This window comes from Melanaphis sacchari, unplaced genomic scaffold (genome assembly GCF_002803265.2).
Source record: "Melanaphis sacchari strain LSU unplaced genomic scaffold, SCAv2.0 Contig24_pilon_pilon, whole genome shotgun sequence".
Lineage (NCBI taxonomy): Eukaryota > Metazoa > Arthropoda > Insecta > Hemiptera > Aphididae > Melanaphis > Melanaphis sacchari.
In genome coordinates this window covers 601,282-624,784 of record NW_020271125.1, presented here as the reverse complement: position 1 = coordinate 624,784, position 23,503 = coordinate 601,282, and the positions used below count along the sequence as shown (strand labels likewise).

Here is a 23,503-nt window from a genome sequence, read left to right as displayed (position 1 = left end):
TTTAACAGGGTCTTGCTTTGTCTCACCTGCTATAGTATAGCGTTATATAATTTAACAGGGGAAACCGTTGGACCGCAGAGCCGATCATGTACATTATAGTTGCATGGTACGACCCCTAAAAACTTTAACCCCGCGCTCGCTATTCCTCGTCATCGCCACCACTTACTCCGCCAAAACCTCTCCCGCACCCCGTTAACCACCGTGCGCCGACAGACCGCCCAGATGTGACGTCACTGCAGTCGGCGAGGGTGTCGCGCGACAGGGCGACGCGGCGTGGCGCCATGCGATCGACCGGCCGGCCGGAACGACGCGGACCCTCACCCCTGTATATTACAGACATGGTGGCGAACCGGAGAACCTTCGCGTCTCGACCCTGCCACCGCGTTCTCTCCGAATATTATTATCACGGTCAACTATGCGACAGTCGGCGTTCCACGTTGAACGCATGTACGCGCGTGTACGATACGGAGAGTGCATCGCGGTGCAATTTTAATCGTTTTAGTGCCCAAGTCTCTCGGCGACACCGTTTTATGGCATCTGACCAGCAGCACCTAATAATAAAAATTATAATAACAACTTGATGGTATCGACCGAGACGACGAACGCAGAGCAGTGCACGCTTCAGACCGTAGCGCGTATAATAACAACTGCAGTACGGAAACGTTTACATTTTACCTACCGATTACCGACACGGCTGTGTAATGCTGCGTACAGTGCCTGTTCCGACTTGCAGTAGTGGTGGCGATGGTGACGGGTGGCGGTGCAGGTGGTAGTGACAATAGTGGTGGAAAGGTGAGAATGAGAAACCAGATACCGAGAAGATCTTTTGTATTGGGAGGTACCTGTTTCGAATTCTAAAAGGACGACGTCACGATACACACCGGAGAGGATAGTCCATTGGCGGGGAGGTGTTGTATTCCTGCGGTGTACGTGTTACCTGTAATACAGATACAGTGACCGTGCTGAGCGAAGATTAGTCATCAAGGTCTTTGTGCGCGCGGGTTGGCTACGCGCGTCGGCAATACCGGTTCTTGCTCTCCCGTGGTGGCCCAGTGTGTTTGTGTGCGTTCGTCTAAACATTATTTTATATTACGTGTACGTGTTCACGTATTACTATAATAAAATCATTGGTGTATACACAAGTAGAAATTCGCGTACACTTGCTACTGAGATTGAAGAAGAAGGTGCGCGCACATACATTTATGCACCGTCCATCAGTTGTAGTATAGTTCTTAGTCGCGTACAGCCGACTCCCGCGTGTTCTCACCCAGAATATCATCGCCATCCCGTTTTCTGAGTAATATATATGTTTAACTCCGCGAGTGTTTCGTTTTTAGTGCGCTCGTCGAGAAGTATTTTAGCATAGTGTAATATAAATTACAATATATACATATATGGCAGTGCGGGTGTCAGCGATGGATACTGTACGGGCCGGAAGTGCCCCGAATTTAACCGCTTACATTGAAATGGACCGATTAAACGGGATATCAAAATCTGAAAAACTCACTCAAAGGTATGTTTTCACTTTCATATAGATACTTTATATACTTAGATTATGTTATACAATTGTTATTCTGTTAGTGCGAGTTTATGCCCTATGCTTAAGAGTTAAGACTATGTATGGTTATTGGTTACATTATTTTAATAATGAAGGATTTGACTATAAGCATTAAGCGTGCGCCCGCGAATAGTATTTCAAATCACAAACATTCATGGGCGCCCATTAGGGGGGGGGCAAGACAGGGCACTTGCCCCCCTGGAAAAAATATTACCACAATATTACCTTATTACCGAGCAAATTATTTGTTGAAATCACTTTTAAGATATGAAATAAATATAAAAATTTACTCATTGTTATCGTATATTAACATCATAGATAGGTCGTATTCTGTAGTCTGTATAACCTATACGTAAAATAATTTATCGCAGATAATTTGTGGTAAATCTATAAAGATCACAATATAGGTACTACAAATATTTTAACCTAACGCAAACAAGGATACTTTCATTCAGGATGTCATTAATATGTTTGGAATAAAACGAAGAAATTTACAGTTCTTATTTACTGATACCGAATAATATACTTAATTATATTATTTAATTTCTATTTTCTTATATACTTATTAAAATTATTATTTATTTATTTATTTATTTATTCGTATGGTAATTATTATATTAATACACTATATACAAATAAAAATACACATGCATGTATAGTGTATACATTTATATGTGAAAAATAACATTAAATCTTTATTATCTTACATTAGAAAATTTTTTTATTTTGACCCCCCCCCTAAAATATTCCCTATGGGCGCCCATGCAAACATATATTATTCTGCAGAAGTATAAAAGTATTATTATACAATTAATTTGTTAAAAAATGTGTGCCAATTTTTTTAAGTATATAACGTTACATTTTAAATTGTATTTACATAAAAGTAGTTATAACCTTATAAGTTAGGATATATAAATATGCGGTTGTTTTATTCAACTATAAAAGCTAATTAAGTCCTTGTAGGTATGTTTTTAGTTAATATATGGTATTATAGCTGAATACATAATTTAAACGTCGCTTATAAGAATGGATTTCAGAAATAACAATATAATAATATATAAATGTATAAACACTATAAATTGTAGATAAAATGTAGATAGATTTGTTAATTTATGTGATGTCAATAAATAATATGTAAAATAAAAATTTTAATTCTTATACATAAATCTACTTATTAGATTTTTTTTAAATTCTATAATTTAAAATTAGTATGTAATAATAAATTGTTCTATAAACCGCGTGTGCGCGTTACATGCAGTGTCGTATAGACGGTGAAAAGGGAGGGTGATAACTTCTACTTAACTTTCCTTTTTTTTTTCTTTTATTATTTTTATTTGTATTTTAAGCACTATGCGAATATTGATGAATGTATTAGTTTCGTAATACTGTATTTTCTGCTTATTATTATTTTTAGTAAGAGTGCTTTAAACGTTTCAAGTACCCCTATGATTCTATGCTATATCAAGTGGAAATGTCCCAGAGGAGAGGGTTAGGTGTTCATCCTTTTGGATTTATCAATGAATACTATAAAATGTGTGTTTCGATGCTATGTAAAACTCATCGTACCTTTTTGTATGCTACAGTAATTATACTAATATAAGATGTGATAAAGGAGCATAAGCCATAGCCCATAGTGGTTATAATATTTCTCATAATTTACTCGTACATTATATTTGTTTGAAATACCCATTTGATGCCACTTAATATACCTATCTAAATTTACAAAAACCACGAAATATTTGTTTATAACAAAGTCGATTATGTTATAAATCAAATAATAATTAAATTTATTTAGGTTTTAAATATTATCCGATTATTTATTGAAGTATTTTATGATCATGGAAAACTTTTGATCTTCACCTAACTTTATAGATTTTAAACTGAGCGATGTATTAATTTTACTATAATTTGTTTGTATAAACACGATAAACAGTTGAAAAAATTGCATCAATTTTTAATTTTGAGATTGATTTTTGGTACCAAATTAGATTTTAGTTTAACCTTTAGAGAGGGAAATATTCATAATACTTTTCAAAATAACAGAAAAAAAATAAGTTAAAAAGAGAAATTTTTTTATACAAAAATAGTAATCAACTAAATCGTTTTGTGTTTTTATTATACTTTAAAAACAAATAGCTGTATAAGTATTTGTAATTTTCAGCAAATGTTTATTGTTTATACTATCATTTTATACATGATGAAATATTATAGGTTTTTTGAGGCATTTATAGTCATTTAAAATTTTAAACTTTTTTTAGTTTTTTTTTTTTTATATATATATATATAAATGTAGTTAAAAAATATATAGATGGTTATAAATGCTTGAAAATTTAATATGAGGTTCTTAATAATTCATTAATTTACTAATTACAAAGTATCGATAATTTATCATCACAATATTTTTTTCACAAGCGTTGAAAATTAGAATTTCGACAAAATTCGTTAAAATCTCAAAAAATTATAAATCGTTTAGCAATCGAAAATTTATAAAATGTGCAATTTTCAGGGTGGTTAAGGTTTGAAAATTGAATACAATATTCTTCATAAGTAGTTCACTCTGGAACTAAAAAATCTAAAAAAATATATAAACATAATTACTTATTTTTATAGACATTTTAAATACAAATTTAGATGAAGTTACTATTGCTACATTTTTTAAATATGAAAAACGATATTCATTATTTTGTTATAATTTAAAAACATTATTCGCTGAGACTTAATTTTTATGTTTATTATTAGTTTTACTTTATGCAATGATATTTTCAAAATATACAGATAAATTAACTAAACTATATACACTATACTGCAGTAAAACCACTAAAACCTAACCTGTACGGAATTGCACATGACCGATAAAATTTTCCGTTTTAAGAAGGTTTCCATGTAACTGAATAAAAAGGAAAATTCCGTACTATAGAGTTACAATATACTGCATGATTAAGATTTAAGGTTATAACATTTTCCGGCCAATAATAAAAATTAAAATGTTGAAAATTAGTAAATATCATAGGCTATAATAAATTTTAATTTTTAGTAAATAATTACTTAATATGTATTATTAATTATATATCATTAGATATTTCAAAATAATGATAAATTTCAATTCCAAAATTTTAAGAACATAATACTTAGTAGGTATTAATCAAATAATAATATAATAAAATAAAGTAAGCAGATTAAAATATAATTAAAAATTCCAAAATTTGTGTAAAGTTTTGTCCAGTTTTTTCTTTAACAATTAACAACTTTCTTCTATAACTTTCAGTTTTTCATTTAAACTTAAACAAATCTTAGAAGACATTGTGACAATAATGAGCACTGGTGATATAGATTCAAGATAAAATATCTATCGGCACGTATTAATATTGCTGACCTTAATAATTGTTTAATAACAAAATAAATGTGGGTATCAAAAATATTTTTGTTCATTTTATATGTTTTTCAGTTTGTTAAAGATATATATGATTTACAGGACCAAAAAAAGTTTTTCGTTTTATGTTTGACAGATTTCGTTTTATCAAGGATTTAATCATATGTGTTAAATTATAGAAATCTTCCGGGATCACAATAAATTTTCGCACAGAACAGGATTCCTTCTTAACAAGGGTCCGTAAAAGACAGGTTTTACGCTATACTCACTAATAATATGGTATTGATACAAATGGCTTAAATAAATATATATATATTATATACATTTGAATATTGTAAGAATATAATAACTAGAATCTTTTTAACGAAGATAAAATCATCTAGGTACTGTATTATTAATACTAAAAGTAAAATAAATGACTGATTAGCCATATCATGAAATATTATTAGTTATGTATGGACAAGCACGCCGTCTTCGTTCAGAGTAGTTTTTTGTATACAATGATAAATCAATATCATTGAATTCAAGATTAACTCACCCATTACGGTGACCCACTCGACGCCTAATGTACAGCAGAACTGTGCTAATTTGCTTACTTTTTTAAACTTAATATTTTAATGCAATATTGTAGTTTATATCTGATATAATTTCAATAATTTAAAGACGGATTAATAAAATGTCTCAATAATAATAATAACAATAATAATAATAATAACATTAAAATTAAAAACAGTTGTTATTGAATAAGAATATCAAATCTATGTTCATCTTTTACATATAACCATGTAGTATAGTCACTTATATTTTTCTACGTTTTCTATCAGGTTTTACGAATTTTTAATCTAAATGAAATGATATAAGCACCTATCTAAATAACAAATCTAATATCCATTTATCAGTTATAATTGAGGGTTACCATTTGATTGATCAAATTTTAAAACTTAAACTAAAGATAAATTGTATATTATAATTTATAATTGTATAATATGTGCATAGTATTTATTAATTTGTAACTTTGAACTTTAATTAATTATTATTTTTATGATAAACAATAACTTTTTATTACATAACAAAATATGATATTATAATCTGTGTTATAAGTCTGAGTTTTATTGATTTAATCATATCGCTTATGTTGCAGATATAAAGAACGCAATAGATTTATTTATCATTTAATTGCATAGAAATATAATGTATAAATATAATTAAATAATAATAATAAATGTATTATAATACTATGCATTTTTAATATAATATAAAAATAATTACAATCGTGGATATACTAACTATCAGTGACGTAGTTCTCCCCGAAATTTCAGAAAAATTAAAAAAATATTTTAGTATTCTATGAACGTTTTATATAATACATATAACTATGTGTCCATGTATATAAATTTAAAATTATAATTTGTACAAAGGTTGCTGCAAACTACAAACTAAATAGACTTTTTTTGCAGTTTAACACTTTAACCAAGGCCCTAGATATTTTGTTTGTACCTTCCCTTAATTTTGGCCCTCATATTGGTTATATGATTTGCAAAACTTCGCGCCTTGGGATTTATTGAGCGACACTCAATTAACTTTAATTCGCCCGATTGCCTATTGAATTTCTACAATGCCTTAGTTCATTTGGTTCTTTAATTTGGATCCGTTGTCTGGTTACCACATACTATGGTTGATGTTGCCAGATTGATTGTGTGTAAAACTGCTTTATGAATTTCGCTGGTTTTTGCTTCAATATCCTTCACTCATAACATGATAACAGACCAATTAGTCAAGCTTTACAACTGAATTTCCTTTCAGCTAGGTGCGATAAGTTTGATATAAATTTCATTTGAGGTCTGATAGAAGGTTGAGTCGGTACCCCGAGGTTTTTTAAATTACTTGATACGTATATTCTTATATTTTGTTATAATTTATAACTTCTCCAGGAATGTTCAATCATAATACACTAAAATGCAAACTTACCTTAATATCATTGGTACGAAGGTGCACGTCATTTATTTTTCTCATCCCCACAACGATTTACATCATGTTTATTTTTATTATCATTAAAGTTAATTAAGTTTATACTTAAATTAAATAACTGTTACTTTTATAATGGTATATATATATATATATATATTATGCCATATTATGAAAAAAGATAGATAGGTTTTAATTTTATAAAAATAAAAAAATGAAATTTCTAAAATGTTTAATGCCCACGATATCAGTATACCTGTAAATGTATAACAGATCCTGGTTAAATCTTCCCCCATATGACAAAATAGTAGCTCCTCCTAGCAAAATTTTGGTTACGCTATTATTAGCTATTACTAAAATACGTTTGGTTATTTAAAAATATTTTTATTTTTATTAATTGTCTTATACTCATATTTTATATTATAACTTAATGTTTTAAAAATAATTTGATAAAGTATGAAAAAATTCTTTATTTCTAAATCAATTTTATTGGTTAGAAACTTGAATGATAATTAAATAAAACTAATATTTTAAAGAAAGAATAATAATTATTATATTATTTTATTTTTTGTTATAATTTTATGATTTAAAAAAAATATAAATTTTAAAAAGTTTGGATGATTTTAATAAGTATTACATGTGATACTTATAATTTCCTATTTTATGTACCATATAGGTACAACATTTCACATTTTTTATACACTGATCAACATTATTGTATAAAATGATTAAATCTTTACTATTTTAGCAATAATATATACTATATAGGTAATTTAATACATTTTCTATAAACAATTTCCCATTGTTATTCATTCGTTGAGTAGTTGAATAAACTAATTAATTGCCAATAACAATCGTATATTATAACTTATAATGTATAATTATTTCTTTGAAAGTATAAATACCAACAATTTTTAATTGCTTTTATATGCCTATTTAATATTTTTAAATTTAGAGTACTACAGTCATATTTATAATATCAATTGATGGTTATTTATTTGTAATAAGTAATCACTATATTATTTTAATTTATAAGAAATGTGTGTTATAGTGTATACTGTATTATAGTACCAATATACGTTTAGAATTTACAGATATCTATACCCACGCAAATATTTTTTTTTTATTATGTATACCTAATTAGTATAATTATTTTCAAGTATTTGAACTATACATATATATTTAAACACTTTTGCAATAATAATGAATACTTTTATCGATGGTGTATAGAATAATGATTTAAAAAATACATTTTTGTACCTCATCCAATAATAATATTTGTTTAATCGCCACGTGTCACAGCTATGTGTGTATAATAATAATATTAATATATGTACAATATAGGTATATAGTTGTTTAGTAGTAGTAGTCTTTGTTTTTATTCTACACCGCGAGTAAAACCAGTAAAAGTTATTACACATGGTACTCTTGTAATATAGAAGTGGGAAAACTGGGTAGGTCAAGAATCAAGATGAATAAAATACCTTATAAGTAATAACCACGAATAATATGCATAATACTGCAACACCGACAGTACGTATCCATTTATGTTAATACTCATATATAGGACATATTGACCATATTGTGTCATGTGGTGATTTAATAATTATGACAAATAAATTATTATGAACTTTCGTCGAACCATGCACGTGGAAAGTGTCTTGTGCATGTCACCACCAATCTCCAAATTTCCATATAATATATAAATAAACTATAAAGCTATATTATATGTTAAACGTCCAAATATATTGCTAAGTATAAATATATAACGGTATTGGTATTTTTAATAGTATGTACTGTAAATACAGGACAGGTATAACTATATATAATTTGTATTTATGCAAAAGACGGTTGTATGTATTTCGCGTACCTGTAAGGTATATAGGTTCACGTATAGGTACATCGCTGCTAATTGCATTACATACGTATACGCGTCTGCTCTGATCACGTGTTCCATTGTCGTCATTTGTTTGCCTTTGAGAATTGTCTCGTTCGGTATATAATGTTATACTATATACACTCATGTGCACATGTATTTAATATATATTATATGTATGCATATTATATATGTATATTTTTCATTTTTTTGTGTATACGTTCATCATAATATATATATATATATATTTACATATTTATTAACACGCGCCGTAAAGTGTACAATGTGACGTCACCACAAGTTTTTACACCGATAATTATCTAACGTTTATAATATGGCAGTTATAACGTTGTGGCGTTTGAGCGTTTACCCGCCACATCGGAGACTGAATACTTGCAGTTTTTTAAATTTTTTACCATTAATAAGTTTTTTTGACTTATATCGATTAAACTTAGGTATATAAATTTAATAACTGCAGTATTATAGTTCGCGTCTGTCCAATGCACATACGCCGTGCGGTACATACAACGAGTTCTTTCGTCAGGATATTCGAGAGACGTTCTACTTGCCATCATTATGCTTATCAAAAAATTGTTTCTACGCAGACGGGCCAAACAACAACAGCAGGATGTTTCGCAGGACGTCAACAGCGACAACCGCACGGTTAGCGAATCGTCTAATAGCGAATACTTTACCAAAAGGCAAGTTACCTTTACGCGCAATGTTATGTGTGTTATGTGTATATTTACACTTCTACTAACATACTGCATGACGATTTTTCATTTTCATTTAAAAAACTTCAATATACTTTATTGATTTTTTTTTATTTATATTGACATCTGCACTTTTTAATGAAGTTTTATAAATATTATACCTTCACATTTTGTGCAAAAAATATTTCCTGAATATTTTATTAAACATGAATATTAATAAGCTATTTTAGCTATAAATAGTATTCAGGTATTTAATTGTTTATTATTTAAAATTATTTTATAGTTAAATATCATATAGAAATTCTGAGAGGAGATTATTGTTATAATTATATGCTCATACTGAATATTAAAACGCACTATTAAAGCACAAAATATTTAAACATTCACAAAATCTGTTAAGTTTCTATTCTCAAATGTACCAGGTGCAAACTTTTTATGGGTTATGTCATTTAGATGCTGTAGGTAGAAATTTTGATTTCAGTCTGAAGATATCCTGATAATTATGATTAGTTATATTATATATTTATAAAGGGGTTTTCAGTTTTGGAGTGTATTTTCGCATTTTTTGAGACTCCTAATAATAGATAAGTAAAATAAGAATAAAAATAATTCGTTATTTAAAGAAAAACTATTTTTTTTATGTTTTATCCCACTTATTTTTTATAAATTATGCATATAATAATGGAGGAAGTTAAACAAATAAATAAAAGTTCATGTTAATAATTAATAATTTTTAATATTTAACATTTTTATGTCTTCAGTTTTGTAATTATATAAAACTTTAAACGGTTTATTGATCTCAAACAATAATATTTTTTCTTATTCTTACTAAAAAAGACAACTTATAATAAAAGTAAACAAATCTTCGTCTGGAATATAATTTACGGTATATAAGTGTACATTATATAGTCAAAAAGTCTAACAATAGTCAATAAGTAACATATAGATATTCATTATAAATTAATACGAAATTAAAAACAACCACTATATACATACGACAACCAGTTGACGGCTGACATAAACAAATAGAAAATCCATTAGCTATTACCTATTATAAATATTATAGCCTTGCTGGTAAAAAAATTTCTTTATAGATGTCATTTGACCTTTTTTATTAGAATTAATTATTTGCTGCCAATGTTAAACCAGTATTAGGCAAATACGACAATATGAAAAATTAAAATTCCTACTTGTATTGGAAACATTGCCCTTAACGAACCTCACAACATTTTATTTTTTTTCAGAATAAATTAACTTTAGTTTATATGTTCTATTTCTATGTATACTTAACATATATTGAAAACTTGTGAATATAACACTATTCAGACACGACTTTTTTTTATTTAGACAATTATTAATACTATATGCCTAAACCTACATTGTACATTTATAGTCTATACTAATGTTTATAAAGTTGTGCTTGAAAGTATTCTTTATTGGTATGACTATACTTTCAATTGATTTCTATACTTTAAATTCATCATAAGAATTTTTGTTTACATAATTTAGTCTCGAGATAATTTCATTGCTACCATTAGTCTTTCATGGTTGATTTTAACTCCTCTACAAAATTTCCCCAGCCAGGTACATATACTAAGAAAATTTAGAGGTTCAAAGCACATTTCCAAAAAAAAAAATAAAGAAAAATGTTATACAAAAATATATTAACGAGTACCTATATATATTATACATACATTTTTTTTCATATATAAGCCTAGTCCCTTAGATTTAATTAATTTAAAATTAAGTAGGTATAAAATATTAAGGTGTATGTATTAAAACTAGAAAATTTTAAATAATGCTTCATATTTAAATTAAAATTTTTTATTTTATTTTTATTGCTTTTAATTCACAACAATTAACAGTATAAATAACGATTCTAAATTTATAATTTATTAATAAAGCTAGATAATTTAATGGAAGAAATAGTATTGTCATTTGGGAGTATATTTCCGGAGGGTGATAATTGAAAGAAGATAAACGAGAAAAGGGTTGTGATTCCACAAGAGGAAAAATAAAAAAAATGCGTTTAAAATCACAAATTGCATCTTCGTGATGAAAAATTTAAAGAAGAGACGACTGACAAATTAAGAAAATAAGAAAGTTTATTGTACTAATTATTACAGCTATTACACCAAGTATACGTTAATAGTATAATAATCAAATATTTGACTGAAATATACTTGCTATACAGATTACAATATTATTATCTTTACGTATAATTTAAGCGATCTCTAAAAAAATCAAAATGTTTTTTTAAATATTAGGTTTAAAAAGCTATTAGGTATTATAATTTATAAGTGATGCTATAAATTAATATAATACTATATATCTACTCAACCATTAACTATTTTCTTTCAATTTTAATCCCTTAGGTCGATCTATTCCCTATCAAGTCATTAAAATTATTGGCTTAACTAATTCTAGTACAATATAAAAAGAATTTTAGTGATGTATAAATAGTCTAATAATTACGATAGTTAAATGATTTAATGCCCAAAATAATAATCGCACCAACCAGTGTGCATAGGTACATACTCATTCGAAAACATTAAAGAAATTAATAATTATATATTTTTAAATACCTAGATAACAAATAAACATAGAATTATTTTAATAACATCAGCAATCATCATTTAATATAACAATCATATTTTAATTAAAAACTGATTAATAATTATTTTGTATTAAGTATTAACATTTAAATTTAAAAGTGTAATCTATAAAATCGTAATCGAACTGTCAAAATACGGACAAATAATATGATAAATTATAATAAATAGGAAAATTAACAATTATGAATAGAATGCAGTCAGATTTTAATTTTCAACACTCTAAACTTTTTTATTTCAAATAACTGATATAAAATAAAACAAAAAACTGAACAATTTGTGAGATTATCTGATTTATAAACTAAAATGTATTCCATTTGTTTTTTACGAAACATAATAATCCACTATAAACATTATTGTTGCAATTTATCTAAGCAAGTATTCCTGTAGATTAACTTTTAGGGAGACAAGTCTAACTCAATTTGATGATATAAATTAAACTAAATACAAAAAAATTCTGCCACAAATTCACTAAGTATCTATAATGCTAGAAATACTTGGATGAATGACTGGTGTTCAGTGTCTTACCTTGTATTTTAACGGACCAGAAATGATAAGGCTCGTACAAATATATGAACAAAACTCGTATCTATGGAATTTCGTCGCACTGCACAATACGTCAATACCTACAATATTATGATAAATACGCACTGAATAACTTGATTGTGAATCGGAGTAATAGAAGAGGTGGAAACAACCAATTACGATGAATGTTTTTAAAACTTACAAACAGAAAATATAGCAGTTACGACTTCAAGTAATTTACTTAAAAGCTTGACTTATCACGTATGTGTGTATAGCAAACGCTGAAAATTACCGAACGGTTGCTTGAAGAATACGACTAACAATAAAGTTAGCTTTATATCATTTATCGATGAAAAAATTTCAGCTGAACTGGTTGAACCATGAAAATGTTCACGAAAGGTGACGCAAAAATAGTTACTATTATCAAACTCGGAATGTCCTTACATTCCATATAATTATAATGGGTAATTGCTAATCCATATTACATACCATTATCTAACTCAGTACCTACCAATGGTTCGCGGTTAGGCAACCTGAGAGTACAGTGTCACTTTTAAACAAGAAGTTCTAATTTAAGTTTTTACGCTTATCCTAAAAGTCTAGAGTCTTACGTATATCAAAATTTAGGATCGGTTAATTGTCAAATAATTTAAAGGATTCTAATTTCATGAAATAAAGTATTGAAATGAATATATATTTTTTCAATTAAATAAAAAATATAAAGTACCAATACTATTGACTATTAATTAATACCTATACGGCTATATCTATTATCTAAACATATTATTTAATTTAAAGTTTTTGTTTTCAAAGTAACTTATTGATTTGAATATACCCAATCTCTTTTTTTTGTATGTGATTTCATGAGTTGGGAAAGGATTCTTCCCCAGTCGCATTGCCTTATGTGATTATAGTAATAACATTAATAACACATTAATAATGTATATATTATATGTGCCTTGTGGGAATATATGGCACCATTACGGGGTATCAATCCATTTATATTATTTACGGTTACAATTTAATGTGTTTGATATGTTTAGTTATTATCGGGTGTGTATATATTCTTGATTTTGCGATCGGTCTTAGCCCACCACTTAATATATCTCAGGACGTTACCATTTTTATCAAAACTTATAGTTCCTTTTTTGGCAAGTACATTTTTCTTTAAAATTTAAATTATAATAACTAAATTTAACAATTTTTATATTTCATTCAATATGGTTTTATCCATATTTGTGATTTTTATTTATAAAAATTATTACATACAACTGTATGAAAAAAAATTTCCCTCATAAATATGTCAAAAATTAAGATTAAGTTTTATTTTTTATAATTAAATAATATTTGTTTGACATATTTATGTGTGAAAATATAATAAAATAAAATAATTTGCTATAAAATGTTTTAACATATTACCTTTTAGTCAAATTAAAAACAAATTTTTGTTTAAAAATTTTACTATTTCTTCAATTTAAGTTTAATTTCACTTAAATTAGGTTTTTTTGAAATAAAAATAAACCCAAGTTTTTACTTATTTATTTTAATATAAATTTAAAATTTAATAATTGTCAATTTCAATTGTTGTAGTTGTAAATTTAAATAAATCTGTACTGACCGATAAGGGAAGGGTACATTTTGTTCTAAAAGCGAACAGCTCAATATCTCATGGCCTGATTTCTTCAGGCCCGCCGCTATAAACCCTTAACATCGCTCGTTCCGTTCATCTTCATGGTTTTATGGGCCAGTTATCTAGAAAGAACATTATTCAATCCGGCAAGGCTCAGATTATTTCATGTCTATTTTGCTATCTTTATTTTCTTGCTTTATTTCATTATAATATCGACCATTTTCTACAACGTGTGAATTGCCCTGTTCACCATTGTCAATAATAATACATCCGTATTATGTAACAAGTAATGTATTAAATGTCTAATGATTTAAGTACTTGAAGCATAATGTTTAACTAACCAATGGTACTTTTAATTAAACCAAGTATTGCTATTTACAAAAATTGTATTTTCACTTTTTTAAATTTGAATTAATGACCAAATCCAAGTTGAGAATCCACAACAATGACTTAAACGATTGAAGCAAGGAAAAGGTGTATCTAGATAGTTTACTTCTGATTTTTTAAACATATATTATTGACTGTAAAGTTTATTATATTATGTACCTAGTTTTACAGTTAGTTAACAAATTAGTGCGCTTTCCAATTATTAGATACCTACCTATTTCTATATAATTTAAAATAATATATTTGTATTTTTATACATTACGCATTCAATAACTTTAATTCATTATTTCTTATGTATATTGGACCGTAATTGTGAAGTTTTTATTATATAGGTATTAAAAATATTAAGACTTTGTTATTTGCTATGAAATTTGTAATCAAACACAAGATTAGCTATCGTTAGTTTGATTTGAAGTCAATTAATATTGGAGACTCCAGACGTTTAAATTATCAACTCTCTCAGTAGTTGTACTATTGCGCATTAATCGCATGAAAATCAATCAAAATTTATTTTATCGACAAACGAATTATGCAACAATCGCGAAAGATACAAAAAAATATTGTGGCCATTCACACGTGGGAGACGTGATAATACTGTGTATAAGGGATGGCCAAACTTTTTTGGATCAATATCTACAGAGGTTTTATTTTTCCTTGGGGGAACTATAAAAATATGTAAGAACAACTTTAGTCGACAGTGGTCATTGAGATTTATTTGAGAGATTACTAGGCGCTACTTAGTTACAGAAAAGTTAAAGCGGGCATCAGTTCCTTCTTTGTTGGAATTTTTTTTTTTTTTTTTTAAAAAAAATTCTATATTACGCTATCTGTTACAATTAATGAACAATAAGCTTAAATGTTATTTATGCGTCTTTATAAACTACAATCATTGTATAGGATTTATTGTACTTAAATAACAAATTAACTTTATTAGGTAGATACCTGCTTATGAAATTTTACGACTATAAACTCTGGTCATAAAATCCCGTTATTAGGGATGAAGTTTGGATGAATGTATATTAGGTGAACAATAACATAGGTAACTGGTTTAATCTTCCAGTTAAAGTACAATTACCTATAACAAGTAGTCGCTCTCCATAGATACGTCTACGAAATTCGATCACAAAATTTGTCCTCATCGTGTTTAGGTTGGTAGGTATTTTAAATGTTATAGTCGTCCTATAATTGAAACAGATTTTCCAAATTTCCATCTACCTATTATATTATGTTGTTATAATATTGATAATCTATAACTTCGTATTATTTATCCAGTTATTGTTCATATATAGATTCTTAAACACTTAAATATTGTTATAACTGTATAGTCAACGGAAATCCAAAACTATTTATTAACAAATTTAATAATTATTAGTACCTACTTGATTTATCTTCGCTACACCTTTACTAGGAGACGATATTGATTTACGTAGATTATCAATACCTACTCTATTTCGTGTTGTACCTGTATTAATCGAATGCAGTACCTATTCATATTTTTTATTGTTTCCAATAAGCCGGCTGCCGACAAAATGGGTTTGATCGCGCATGCCAGAAAAATCGGTAATACTAATAGCTAATAAAGGTCCATAGTTTATAACTTATAGTCATAGGTCGTACTTAGATAGTGTATACCTAAACCTAATATATGAAATAACTTATAAACAATATAAATATGGCTATATTCGAGGTCATTGGACCTCTTTCACAATTATAGTGTATATTTTATTAATTTATTACCAAGCCGCACCGTTTGGAAAACAGATTAGTAAAATTTTCTCGGGATTTCGTATGAAATCTAAAAACCCACGATCAATTAAATAAATCACGGGCGACGGAATCGGGAACGCGGCATTTATAATATTAGCTCTTATCAGCCATGGCTCTTTAAGTTCGTTCGAGTGGGTCGCGCGCGCTTTTCAGTCTCACTCGACGATGGTCCCCACTCTCAATGACCACGGTCACGTCATCGTCCATAACGAATATTAACTATTAATATTATTATTTATTGTCAGTCGGCTGTCGCAACTCGTAAATGAAATAATATCGCCGTCCCGATTCCCGAGTTTTCGTATGTAATATTGAACAATTAACACGTGCGTGCGCCCGTTTCGCGACGTATTTTCTCTTGTAGGTATTTCGGATGTTTATTTTTCGCGCGGTGCGAACACGACAACGTTGGTCGTGTTTCGATCTATAGATAAAACGTTTCCGATATTCTTTGCACTAATACCTGTTGCGGCTTCGACGATAAATCAACTACAGATAATATTATGTGCCTACAAAGTACGATATAACTATTAATGTTACAGTGAATACCCATTTAGGTATTCCCCGCGCGCCCGGTTCAAACTTTCAAATTTTTTTCTCGTCGTTTTCCACCATTCCTTGTCCAGTCGGATTGCGCTGATTAAAAACGTTTTTGGACTGTATCGAAAAACATCGTAAGTCGAACCGCATTTATTTTGTGCACTTGGTTTTTTATTTTCATTTGGTACTCGGCGAGTGGTGACCACAAAGACCGCGTGACGGGTTAAGGTATAAAGTTTTAATGTGCTCGTGGACCAAAACCTACGATGAGGTACAGTTTGAGCGATATGTTCGTTAAAACCATGCCGAGTTTAAAGCTCAGTGACAAGAAGTGAGTAATTTACACAAATTTCGGAAATCTGTACAACCTATTTCCAGTATAATTAAATATTTTAAGATAAGTTGCGACTGTAGCTGCTGTATATATAAATATAGCCGTATTAATTTACAGCCAAGGTCTGTGGTTCATGGTTGTGACATACGATATAAATTATTATTTTAGTTATCACGTCAATCGTAATGACTTTCAGAAAGTTACCATTCATAATTTGTATATTGTAAATGCCTTTTAGAATGGCTGAACGATTTTATAGACCGATTGTCTTTTTATCAACCATTGAGATCACCTCTAATTTTTAATTGTGCATACACTTACTAATACACTTTGAGACAATAAATAAATATTATTTAAATTTTAAAGATATAATTTCTCGTGCATGAATTGTGATGTAACGATTTATAAATATAATTACCAGTTCTCGTAATGGAGGATAATAGCTTTAATTAGTTTAATTTGACAGTCAAATCATTTGTAATAATAATAAATATGGATTTGGCTATCACTCCAACTTATATTTAATTGTTTTATTATTATTTTTATTTTAATGTTACTGTTACAATAATAATATATTAAAACGTCTTGTTCTTTTCTTTAAAACTGAGAACCAATGCTTTAGTCTTTTATTGATTTGAATAACTTAATATTTTGTAGGACTAAATTAAAATCATTAACAAATTAAAAATCACAAAATAGAAATTATACCATATACTTTTTAAAATTAATGTTATGAGTATGAAATATGAATTATTTATATTATCTATACCTAGATTATGTAGACTACAGTGTCGATATCTCCAATATAAGCAATTATTAATGAGTATTACCACAGACAATATTCTATGGATATTATTAATAATATTTATAGCCATGATAATAATGATGATGATGATGATGATGATAATAATAACAACAAATATGATGATTGATAAATAAAAATTCTTACTTAATTATTATTATTTATGATAGAAATTTATAGATCTTAAATTATAAAAAAAATGTAGTTTACACTAATAAAATAGTAAATAATTGATTATAATATAAAGAATTGTTTTTCTGAAAAATGTACTATATTTTATATTTTATTCAATCAACTGTAATTTTTTAGTTGCTTATCAAATTTTAATATAAATTAATAGAATTAAATATTTTTTTTTTTTTATAGTATGTTGTGCATTCAAGAAGAACTTGGAAATTTAAAAGACAAAGAACCCATCAAAGATAATGCTGTTGGGATCAATAAATTGGAATCTGATGTTTTAAAACCTAGCGGCTGGTTTGATGGATTGTTAGGATGCTTAAAACCAATGTTGGGAATCATGGGAAAAGGAAACAGTCATGATATTAAGTCTTATCAAGGTAATTACAACATTTTAGTCATTAAAATGAAATGGCTAATTTAAAAGAATTTTAATATTTACAAACAATTTATAATTTTAAAATGTTCATAAAATGCTTTAAAATTAAAATACCAAAATAAGCCTATGCAGGGTAATATTCTTACCTATAATTGATAAATGATTATTTCACTCTATAATTAAAAATAATAGAGTAAAATAGATTTTTAATATTAAATTTGCTATGTTGCAAAGGTTATAAAGGTTGTAAATTTGTATGATGAAGATAACATTTGTAGGTTTAACGTCTTTTTAAATATACTAAAAACTATTAATTTTTTGATTATTTTATTGAATTTCAAGAAAGTTAAATATTCAATTACATATTATTATTTGGTACATATTTTTATGATATTTTATAGTTATCTAAAAATTAGAGAAATAAACAAATTTAACCTTAATGTTATTTTATAGATAACTGGGATATTCCATTTGAATCGATTAGTGATTTGCAATGGTTAGGTTCGGGAGCCCAAGGTGCTGTATTCAGTGGAAAATTAAAAAATGAAATTGTAGCAGTAAAAAAAGTACGTGAACAAAAAGAAACAGACATTAGACATTTGAGAAAACTGAATCATCCTAACATTGTACAATTTAGGTGAGCATATTAATAATCAATTATGTACCAATAATAAATTAAAAAATGTAGTTAGTATCTGATAATTAAATTCCTTGTTTTTATTTTAGGGGTGTATGTACTCAAGCTCCTTGTTACTGCATAGTGATGGAATATTGTCCATATGGACCACTTTATAATTTGCTTAGAGATGGTGAAGAAATACCACCTATACGATTAGTATCGTGGGCCAAACAAATTGCATCTGGTATGCATTATTTACATGTGAACAAAATAATTCATAGAGATCTTAAAAGTCCTAAGTACGTAAACACTTTATTTTAATTTTGCTTAAAATTATATTTTATAATTTGTTTTTAAATCAAAAGTGTCTTGATTGGTCGTCAAGAAATGGTGAAAATCAGTGATTTTGGTACAAGCCGAGAGTGGAATGAGATAAGCACTAAAATGAGTTTTGCTGGTACTGTAGCCTGGATGGCTCCTGAAATCATTAGAAATGAACCATGTTCAGAAAAAGTTGATATTTGGTAAATAATTTGAAAATTCTGTTTGTTTATTTTTTCATAAAATATTTAATTTATTGTTATATGTATTGTATTTTAGGTCATTTGGTGTGGTTTTATGGGAACTTATGACTTGTGAAACACCATACAAAGATGTAGATTCTTCAGCTATTATATGGGGTGTAGGTAGTAATTCTTTACATTTACCAATACCTTCATCATGTCCAGATGGTTTTAGATTGTTAATTAAACAATGTTGGGCAGCTAAACCACGTAATAGACCATCTTTTAAACACATAATGATGCATCTAGACATTGCTAGTTCTCAAGTGCTAGCAAGTACACCCGATGAATACTTTAAAACACAGGTATAAAATATAAATAAATAATACTGAAGAAAATACTTAAAAATAAACTAGTTACTAATAACATATTGTAAAGAATGAAATACAAAATATAATTTTTTAGGCTCAATGGAAGAAAGAAATACAGATACACATGTTACAAATGCAGACTAATGGAAGCCATATTCCCAAATTTGAAGAGGATCTTATTAAAAAAAGAAAAAATGAGTTGAAACATGCACAAGATATTAGGGAACATTATGAGAGAAAATTAGAACGTGCTAATAATCTTTACTTGGAGCTAAGTGCTGTGTTACTACAATTAGAACAACGAGAAAATGATTTAATTAGGTTAGTAGTTTAAACTTTTAGATAATAATTTCTGTAAATAATAAACAATATTCTTTTATTAGAAGAGAAAAACAAATGTCTAAAGTGTACAAAAAACGACTTATAAGACCATTATTAAAAGCTCAAGATAAATTGAACAAACAAAATAAATCTGATTCAACTACTACATCACCATCATCACCAGAAAGACTTTGTCAAAAATTTGACTCGGTATGTTTTTATTGTGAAAATAACAATATTTTAATGTTTTCTTTATTAGAAGTTTTATTTTATGATATTTTTCTGTTATCATGTTTACCAACAATTGTCAGTTATCATGATTTTTTTAAGTTAATTTTAACGCATATAATTATTCCAGTGTATTGTAGTATCACTACAAGTATTAAGTTGTTTTTACTCGGTTTTACAGAAATTAGTTATTCTGCCCAACATTAATAAAACGCAATACACATATTAATATATGGAAATATTACTGCCAATTAATTATTTTCCAACACGTATGTCTACCTTTTTTTTAGCAAGATTTAATGTTACATTTTTAAAATTCAATTTTATTATGTGACCAAACCCATACACTTTTTTTGATAAAATACACTTTTCTCTAAAAAATGCCACTGCATCTTTTTTGTTAGCAAATCCCAGATTTGCAATTTTTTTTTTTTTTTTTAATAAATTATATTTAAAAAAAATAAAATAATAGTGCAAATATAGTCTTATTTTTGATACTCTATACTTGCACATTTAGTATATGGTAGTAAAGAGAATTTTGAGAATATTACATTTTATTTCCACAAAAAAATCTACATAATAACATTTAATTTTATGTAGTCGTGATAACCAAAAATCTTAAGTAGTTGCAATGATTGAAAATTACCTATTTTATTTTATTTATTTTTTATAGCATTTAACCAAAGCTACACTTTACGCTCAAGTTAGTAGCAATTCAAATAAACCAGAATCAATTGTTGTTACACCAAAACAAAATCAACGAAAAACACGACCTAGGAAAGCTCAGATTATATGCTCAATTGTAAAAAATAAAAAGGTTTAATCATTAAATAAATAAAATTTGCCTTATGTTTAAGTAAATATTTTATTATAGTATAATACAACAAAAGAAACTAATTGGAAGAACAGTCACCAAATAAACACTAATAAAGTCAATAGTGAAACACAGACCGAAACTATTGATTCAGGACTTCATCAAGATATACTCAATGGTAACATGTCTGATTCTGCGCATTCACAGGTAAAAACATAAAATATATTATGTAAGATTTTATGATTTATATATTTTAAATTTATATAGGGTGAAGATAGTTCATGTAGCAGTGGAGTAAGACTGAGTGATGATGAACATTTGGATAGACTAGGCAGACAAGTAAATGAAATACTTAACAATAACAGACCTTCCAACATGACCGATTTATCAGATTATTATCAGGATACTGAGTCTATTTCTAATAACTTCAACCTTAGGAGGAAAAGGTAAGATCCCTATTTTGTAATGACACAAAAGAATTATTTCAGTTTGATTTGTATAAATTTATTAATTAATTAAATTTTAGTGCTGGTCGGCGACCAATTGGACCTGGTTTACGAGTACGTCGTTACAGAATGACACAATATTGTCAAGAGCCAAATGGAAATTCTTTTTCATTAAGTTCTTCAACAGAAGTAAGTGACTATAATATATATTATTTAACTAATTAAAGTATTATGTGATTTTTATTTTACACAGAAGCATGATTTCTTAGAGGCAGAAAGTTCAACATCAGATTCTGACATGAAAGACATTGATCTAGATCCGAGTTTTTATAATGTATCTAATCAGTTTCCAGTTTAATACCGTGTATAAAACCAAAAGATTGTACTATGTCTACAATTTTTGATTTAATTATTTTATTACCATTTAATAATACCAGTCCAAACATTATATTTTTTTCATAACAATGTCAAATTTAGTTTCAATGCTATCACATCTAAAATTTCACAATTTTTTATTTTAAATTTTTTTAACTATCTTGCATATCTTAATCTAACATTTTTTTTTGTCATACAACTGTTTTATCATTACTATTATTAATTATTATTGTTACTTTTTTTCTTTGAAAATGTAATGTATTTCTAATGAAATATTCAATTATTGATTTTTCTTAATTATGTTAACAATATTTTTGATATTTTTGAAGTAACAAAATATATCTGTGATTATATAAAACATCAAGAAAGGGCACTTAAATAACAGCTTGTGATATTGTTTGAATGTGTCTAAATTTACTAATTTTGATATGCAATAATTAATAATTATAACATATTTGAAAGACTAAAAAAAGGATGATGGGAAAAGAATATTGCTTAGTTGTTATGTAAGCAATTAAATAAATTGACGTACTCGTGTTAATATTTGTACTGATTATAGGTAGTTGCTTAAAAATTTTATGAGCAATAATTATTGATCTCTTTTGCCATTTATAATATTGTGATGTAAATTAATTTGTAAGTATAAGTATGTAATGTAGACTGACCTTATATTAAGGCAAATTATTGTTTAAAAAATCATTATTTAATTTATATTTTTAAGCTTTGTCTCTTAATTTTGTATACTGTATATAAAAGAGATATAGTTTATAAAAATATAGTATTTGTTTAAATAGAACCTTTGTTTTGTTTTATAAAAGTGTGCTTATACCTTTTAAATACTCCAATAAATAATAATTATTAAACCTTAGTAATATATAAATACAATCTTCATTTTTCTATAAAATAAAATGCATCATTCTTGTTATTTATTTAATGAACAATATTTAAACAAACCAAACAATATTATATGATTTAAACTTTTTAGTTAGTTAATTAAAATAATTTATATTCACAGTTAAAATTTTGTATTAAAGTTATACAATTAAGTAACTAGAAAAACTTTCATGAAAAAAATTAAAATCCTTAATTGTATGGATAAATTGAATGATTATTACTGATTAATAGTTGTTATAATTTTAATATTATTGTTGAAATTAAATTTCTTTTTTTAATGGTTCCAGTTCATAA

General features: G+C 27.2%; 1 protein-coding gene across 4 annotated transcripts; it reads left to right on the top strand.

The window, feature by feature from the left end:
* Window positions 1-410: 410 nt before the first annotated feature.
* On the top strand, window positions 411-22,511 carry LOC112594954 (mitogen-activated protein kinase kinase kinase 13-A). Of its 4 annotated transcripts, XM_025339990.1 has the most exons (14): window positions 411-1,513; window positions 9,375-9,470; window positions 18,446-18,639; window positions 19,092-19,275; window positions 19,365-19,556; window positions 19,623-19,781; window positions 19,858-20,125; window positions 20,226-20,452; window positions 20,515-20,662; window positions 21,354-21,497; window positions 21,555-21,701; window positions 21,762-21,940; window positions 22,021-22,129; window positions 22,194-22,511. In XM_025339990.1, the coding sequence occupies exons 1-14, from the start codon at window positions 1,395-1,397 to the stop codon at window positions 22,296-22,298; spliced, it is 2,271 nt and encodes a 756-aa protein (XP_025195775.1). In that variant the 5' UTR covers window positions 411-1,394; the 3' UTR covers window positions 22,299-22,511. The 4 variants fall into 4 exon arrangements, with proteins under 4 accessions (XP_025195775.1, XP_025195776.1, XP_025195778.1 ...); XM_025339991.1 differs by lacking the exon at window positions 9,375-9,470 and having other exon boundaries at window positions 412-1,513; XM_025339993.1 differs by lacking the exons at window positions 411-1,513; window positions 9,375-9,470 and adding an exon at window positions 16,648-17,077.
* The last annotated feature ends 992 nt before the right edge of the window (window positions 22,512-23,503 follow it).

What these genes read in the sequence shown, in the direction of transcription:
- LOC112594954 (XM_025339990.1), top strand. Translation starts at nt 1,395, where the DNA reads ATGGCAGTGCGGGTGTCAGCGATGGATACTGTACGGGCCGGAAGTGCC. An exon ending in TTTGTCAAAAATTTGACTCG is followed by an intron (nt 20,663 to 21,353) that starts GTATGTTTTTAT and finishes TATTTTTTATAG; the next exon opens with CATTTAACCAAAGCTACACT. An exon ending in CATTAAGTTCTTCAACAGAA is followed by an intron (nt 22,130 to 22,193) that starts GTAAGTGACTAT and finishes TATTTTACACAG; the next exon opens with AAGCATGATTTCTTAGAGGC.